This window comes from Gossypium hirsutum, chromosome D05 (assembly GCF_007990345.1).
Source record: "Gossypium hirsutum isolate 1008001.06 chromosome D05, Gossypium_hirsutum_v2.1, whole genome shotgun sequence".
NCBI classification, from domain to species: Eukaryota; Viridiplantae; Streptophyta; class Magnoliopsida; order Malvales; family Malvaceae; genus Gossypium; species Gossypium hirsutum.
The window spans coordinates 39558328-39565644 of record NC_053441.1 but is presented as its reverse complement, the minus strand read 5'-3'; the positions used below and the strand labels follow the sequence as shown (position 1 = coordinate 39565644).

The following is a 7317-nucleotide window of genomic DNA, read 5'->3' as shown; positions in this document are numbered from 1 at the left end:
CCTATATTGGCCACGTGCCAAAAACCCGCTTCCCTCAAGTAATTTTCAATCAACGGTGATGGGGGACCAGGTATATTACGAATAAAACATTGTAACACTCGATTTACCGACTGTTATAAAAAATTATAAACAAATATTAATTAAATTACAAAAATAAAATAAAAATATTAAAAAATAAAATTAACCCTTACCATTTTCATTTGGTCGACGGAGATATGTTTATCATCGAGACGAATTAATTGTCGGGTCATTGCTAACATTATCAAATTTCTTAGAAATTATAAAAATTAATACTACAGACAAAAATTAAAAATTTATAGAGCTTTGGAAGCTTTTTTGAGAAATTTAGAGAGAAATTTGGAAGAATTATAATTTGGAAGAAATTTGGTGTTAAAAAAATGGGTGGGGATATATTTTTTTTCCTTACCGTTGGGACCAATGATCAAATTTTTAAACGATCGTTAGGGGAAAACACAGGGAAAAGTGTGTCTATGTCAACACGCTTTTGCCTGACACAAGGAAAAATACGTCCTTATCAATGTACTTTTATGCGTTACCCCCTAAAAATACGTCCACGTCAACACATTTTAGTATTTCTATAAATAATTTCAAAAATAGACTTTTTTTTTTTGGTACTATGCCCTATAAAAAAACTCAAAACTCTAAATCATTTTCTAAAAATTGCATGTACTTAAAATTTAACTACGAGGCGTTACGAAAATGGAAAGCCTATATATGAGGAGTTGTAACGGAAATATCTAAACGTCGGTTACGAAGTGCCACGTCTCGAGCTGTTCCATAAGCATTTGCTCCCCATTTTTTCATTTATGATTTTACTTTTAAGTAACCAACAAATAAATAAATGCGGCGAATGACGCTTTCAGTGTGAGATCGGCACCTAGAAATCGACGGCCGCGACATGAAGCAAAAAACATGGCCGGATCGATCCGACGGCGTCCGCTTCACTGCTTTTCCCTTGTCGAAACCCAACGACAATGAAGAAAATATCATATTATCGAGGCGTTCCAAGATCGGTTCAAAACCTTCATTATCGCCGACCGACGGCCCTGATTTCTCGGCTCTCCCTTTTGACATCTTGACGAAAATCGCGGCGTCGTTTAATTTTCCGAACCTTCTAGCGGCTTCGCTGGTTTGCCGGTCATGGAGGGACGCGCTCCGGCCGTTGAGGGAAGCGATGATGCTGCTGCGTTACGGGAAGCGATTCAAGCATGGCCGTGGCGGTGTTCGGCGTAATTTGGATAAAGCTCTCGACTCTTTCTTGAAAGGCGCTGCGCGTGGATCTACGCTTGCTATGGTCGATGCGGGGCTTATCTACTGGGAAAGGGGTCTAAAAGAAGAAGCAATTGCTCTTTACCAGAAAGCCGCCGCCCTTGGCGACCCTGCCGGCCAGTGTAATCTCGGAATTTCATACTTGCACGGTATTTTTCGCCAAAATTACTAAACATTTTCCCTCAAATCTTAGCTCCTTATTCAGTTTCATATTATCTTACAAAAATTGACCTTTTCAGCTCAACCTCAAAATCATAAGGAAGCTGTAAAATGGTTGCATCAAGCTTCAATTGGGGGCTATACACGAGCTCAGTACCAGTTGGCGCTTTGCTTGCATCAAGGTCTTGGAGTTCATCGAAATCTTTACGAAGCAGTATGAACTTCTTTGCTTACCCATTTTAATTTTATTCATAAAGTGAACCTTTCTATTTAAGAAGATTTAGGTGATTACTGGCCAAGTAGTAAGGAGCTCGGTGCCCTTATAAGCTTCCCCATTTCGAGTATTATGAATGGAGAAAATAGGTGTCAGGAGAACTTTTCCTGTTCTGGTCTGACCTTGAGGCCCAATGTGGTTACCAGATGGTGAGGGTTTTAGACCCAAATTTTTGGGTGATTAAGATGTGCTCTGTTGCTTATTGATTATCAGGCAAAATGGTATCTAAAAGCTGCTGAAGGTGGATATGTTCGTGCAATGTACAATGCTTCACTTTGTTATTCATCTGTGGTAGGTTTGTCGCAAAGTCGTCGACAAGCAAGGAAATGGATGAGGAGGGCAGCTGATCGTGGTCATAGCAAAGCTTAATTTGAACATGGACTTGCTTTATTTTCTGTACGTCACATTCTTAGTTCTTTGTTTCCTAGTATATACAATAATGGAATCATGTTCTGATGCACCTAGGATTCTCTAGAAACAAATGACTTCTAAAAGGACTCATTTTTCTTGAAATACCTATATCAAACAGTATATGGTTATGACCTCCAAATGCGTGGAAACTTGGAAAAAAACTTTAATACATCCATGTTGAATACGTACTTATATCTAACACTCACACTTGAGTCCAACTAATATAGCAACAACTATGAATTTCTGCTCAAGACTCTTTGAGATAGAATGCAGAAATATGAATGCATGAAAACAGTGGCGTGTCTTTTAGTTGGTTAAGAGAAAGATAAATGTATGCAAGCTTGCCTCGTGATCTGAGTCTGTTTTTCTGTCTGGTCATTATTTCTCTTCTCTTAGGCATCAATGCTCGCTAATAATGTTGTACATTCAAGTCTAAGTAATAGCAAATAACTATGAATTTATGCTCCAAACATTTTGAAGTAAAATGGAGAAATATGCATGAATAAAAAAAATGGGATTTTGTAGTTGGTTAAGAGAAGACAAATGCATGCAAGCTTGCTTCATGGTGAATATTAATTTTTCACATCTGGCCATCTGATCATTTCTATTGAAGTATTCGTGTCTGACACATGAATGTGGGGATATGACTCATAGTCCAATGATATCTGTTGTTATGCAATCTAAGCTAATGCTGATTTTGATGATAATATTTGGACAGGAAGGGGAAATGATGAAAGCTGTAGTGTACCTTGAACTTGCCACACGTTCTGGTGAAACAGCTGCAACTCATGTAAAAAATGTCATCCTTCAGCAACTCTCAGCAACTTCTCGTGAACGGGCGCTCCTTCTTGCCGACAATTGGCGTGCTTTGCCTTCATCTCGCTAAGTATATCAAGAATACTTACTTTGTCGTATACTCCTGTAATTGCCTCATTCCCTTTTGATTGTCTTTATGCTTGATGACAGCTCTAAGTATATAGATGCCCTAACTGTTTTCCTTTTGCTTCCAGCGTCTTTAATCCTGTCTCAACATCCTATATGATTTATCTTATTTCTTTTTGCCGCGAGGAAGTGAAATTCCTCTAAACCTACTACTTTTAGGAAGGTGCAGCTACGTTAGGTCACAGCCTATGTTACTTAAAACTCAGGTGTGATTGTTAGATATCAAATACAGATGTGATCAGCTTTTTCTAAGGTTTTTATCTTAGGTATGGTTATATCCGCACACTTGTGATAGACATAATTGTAGAACACGAGTTCTTAAGAAAAAAAAGTCAAGTCGGTACAATATAGGTCACAACCATTAAGTTATTGCCTCAACCGTATCTTATAGTTCATCAGGTTATCTGTTTCAACTGTTTGTATTTCTTTATGTTTTGCTGTTCTGTTTTTCCTTAATGGGGGTAGAGACTGAAGATAAAAGAAATTGGCTTCTGACGTTTCAAGTGCTTGGTTGTATATTTGAATGAGCAATGGGAAAACGTGTTACGAGTTTTAACATTCTTTCTTCTCACGCATGGATTGACAATTCCACATAGAGAGATGGCAACGCGGCATTTTTTTGCCCGTCCAACCCCAACTCTGACCCGATGTATCATCCGAACCCGATCCAAAATTAAATATTAGTATATTTGACCCGAATCTAATCCGACTGTTTCTTATCAAAATAGCATAATAATTTTTATTCATTTTATTACTTTTGATGATATTATTAATTGTTTTCTAGGTTTAATTATGTAAGAGCAAATATTAATATAAATTTTTTATCATATGTTTTAAACTAATATTAGATACGAAGGGTATTTTGTTAAGTATATTGGAGCAGAGTGTTTTTTTGTTTGTTTGTTTGTTTGTAAATTTGGCACCGATTTGACTCAAGTCTTTGAAATTTAAGCTCATCCAGGAACTCATTTTAAAAAAAAAAAAAAAACCTATCCTATCAGATGACTCGTCGAGTTCAGGTATTTCGGCATATATCAATTCACGTATGATTATCATTTTATTTCAATAAACCTCTATACTTTTTCTAAATAAAGCTTTTATCATTTTATATGTATCTATATGAATTCTTATTTCATGAAATAAAAATGTTCTTTTATCTTAATAAATTTGTTTAGATATGAGAAAAATATAATTTTTAATTGATTTAATTGTAAATTAAAAGTTAGGAGTACAATACAAGATATTACGAATAGTAGAAAAGATATTTAAATGAAGTTTGAAGTTTTTATTGTTACTAGCACCGAAGCCCTGGTTACGCTTATTGTTGTTGATTGGATTGGATGGATCAGGATAAGGAATGGTTGTTGATTGGATTGAATGGTTGATTAGGAATTAATTGGGGTATTGATTCAAAGTCTTAATTCAGTTGATTTGAGAATCGATACAAATTGATTGAATTAAGTTAATTCAGATATTTTTATTTTTGATTTAAGGGTGTAAAAAGCTTTTAAATTTTTTCAAAACTAACAAATATGTCTTTGCTTTTGTTTTTTACATTCAATTGAATACTTGAACTTTCAAAATACATAAATAAAAAAAAGTCTTCAATTAAAAAAAAAAAGCAATTAAGTTTGTTTTTATTTTTTTGGCACTCAATTAAGTACTTGAACAATTCAAATATATCAAAAAGGCTTTTAGACCACCTAATTTTTTTCAGTTAAAGCCGTACTATGTCATAACTACGATGCGACATGTGGCAAAACATACAAAAAATAAAAATCAATAAAAATTATAAAAACTATTAAATTTTAATAAAAATGTAAAAATATATTTAAAATTATTAAAAATTATAAAAAAATTTATAAAAATTGTAATATTTATAAAAATCATAAAAAATTATAAAATGTCTCAAAAAATCCTTTTAACCATTAACTTTAATCATTGACCGTTAACAACTTCTAGTTTTTTTTTTAGTTAAGGTCATCACGTGTCGCAACACAAAGTGACATGTGGTGAAAAATGATAAAAAGAAAGTTAAAATAAAAAAAATTTATAGAAAAATTATAAAAATGTTTCTTTCGATACGATAATTTTTATAAGTTTTTACAATTTTTATAAATTTTTCTAATTTTTAATAAAATTTAAATATTTTTTATTAAAATTTAATAATTTTTAGGTTGTGACATGTGGTGGCTTTAACTGAAAAAAATTAGGGGCAATTAACTTTAATGGTCAACTATTAAAGTTAACGGTCAAATGACATTTTTAATACATTTTGGCAGCAATTGAGCGCAATAAAAAAAAACAAGGGCTTATTTACTTTTTTTTTTGAAAAAATTGAGGGTTTTTTACACCCTTAAACCTTTTTTTTTAATTATGAATCTTTAACTATTTATTAAATTGAACCAAATAAACTGGTCAAACTGTTGGCTTGACTGATTCAATTATCAATTTAGTTCTAAAAACTTTGCTTAGTCTTGAACTTTTATTTTAATTTATATTTTTTTATAAAGTAATAGTAAATTGTAATTTTAAGTTAAAAGTTTTTGGATAACAATTTATTTAATTTCTACTTCTGAATGCTAATAATATACAAAATTAAGATACTATTCATGGTCTTAGATGCACGATTTAAATAATGAAATTAAAAGAATTTCGATTGAATTGGATATAGTATTAAATTGACTTATGAGTAAACTATAAACAAACTTTAATTATTTAAATCATTTTAAAAACAAAAATATGCACAACATTTAAAATTAAATCATCATAATAAAGACACAACATAATTATATAACACAAAAAAATATTTTTAAAAATTAAATCATGATATTATATTATACAAATTAATATATCATAATACAAAGGATAATTTTAAATGTATCATATATGAAAATTTCAAAGTATATATTTATACATTCATAATAATAAATTTTTAATACCCCAATTCCCTCTCTCTTCATTTTCCAGTCAAACATTGAAAAGAAGCAAATAAATATACTAAGCCACGTGTCAATATAAAAACCATTTTTTCAATATATTGTAATAGATTAGTAGGCTGGATTATTTTTTTAATAAAATTTAATAATTATTGATTTACAAAATTTGTTTGGAAACCTAATAATATTAATACATTTTATAAAAATTAAATTAATTATACATTTTTTAAATAAGTTAACTCTTCACTATTCAAATTAATCACTTAAATATGTTACTTTAAATAAAAATAAGAAAAATAAAATAACTTATTTTTCCATGCAAGTTGGATATTAGAGCTGCCGTTAAACACACATTCTTCAAATTCATCATTTAGCAAATAAAAAATAAAATAAAAAATTTGATTTTAGATTAGGTCGATAATCTCTCTATTGTTATATGGATCAAATCAGTTTTTATATTATTGAAAAGAATCAAATCAAATCAAATCAAATTAGAATAAAGTTAATTTTTCTCGTTTAATAGAATTAATATTTTTAAAGTTTTTAAAATTATATAAAGAAATTTTTGTTAGGAATTGAACTGCAATTGAAAAAAAATAATTTCTAGTCATTTTTCTACAATAAATATTAACTCTTTTACAATTTAAACTTATTTGATTCTTTTTAATAGGGACTAATTTGATTCAATCTCTATAATGCAAGGATCTCTCAAATATTTTAACCCTAAATTAGTGTATATATCAACGTGTGATCTGTCTTTTTAAATATATCATTTAAATTCAAAATGAAATAGTTAATAAAATTATTTTTAAATTTTTATTTATTTAGGGTGTGTTTGATAAACTAAAAATTTAAGTACTGAACAATTAAGTGCTTAATTTTTATTGCTAAAACTTTTAAGTGTTGAATTTATATTAGAAATTTGTTTGGTAAATTAGTAAATATAAGTGTCGAATATAATTATGTTATTTGATAAAAATAAATATTGATTTTAAAAATATTATTTATTATTTATTTTAACCTTATTAATATAATGTTTTATATTATTTTAGATAGTTTTGGATAAAAGATAATTACGGTGATTTAAATATCTCATTTTTTAAAAAAAATAATTTATTTTTATTTTTAATAAAATAAAATCAACTTAATATTTTCTAGGATAAGTAGCTACTTATTCAACACTTCTTTTGGTTAAAAAATTTATATTATGTAAAAAATTAAAATAATTATCAAACACATTTAAAATATTAAATATTTATTTTATTAATTTTTTTAATAATTTATCAAACACACCCTTAATTA

At 29.4% G+C, this 7317-nt stretch overlaps 1 protein-coding gene across 3 annotated transcripts; it reads left to right on the top strand.

The window, feature by feature from the left end:
* The first annotated feature begins 672 nt into the window (after positions 1-672).
* On the top strand, positions 673-3945 carry LOC107903736 (F-box protein At1g70590). 3 transcript variants are annotated; one of them, XR_005913254.1, is made up of 5 exons: positions 765-1439; positions 1530-1663; positions 2019-2119; positions 2853-3055; positions 3145-3945. XR_005913254.1 is itself a non-coding variant. In XM_016829889.2 (4 exons), the coding sequence occupies exons 1-3, from the start codon at positions 920-922 to the stop codon at positions 2090-2092; spliced, it is 810 nt and encodes a 269-aa protein (XP_016685378.1). In that variant the 5' UTR covers positions 673-919; the 3' UTR covers positions 2093-2119; positions 2853-3634. The 3 variants fall into 3 exon arrangements, 1 of the variants encoding a protein (XP_016685378.1); XM_016829889.2 differs by having other exon boundaries at positions 673-1439; positions 1937-2119; positions 2853-3634; XR_001685924.2 differs by having other exon boundaries at positions 674-1439; positions 2853-3634.
* The last annotated feature ends 3372 nt before the right edge of the window (positions 3946-7317 follow it).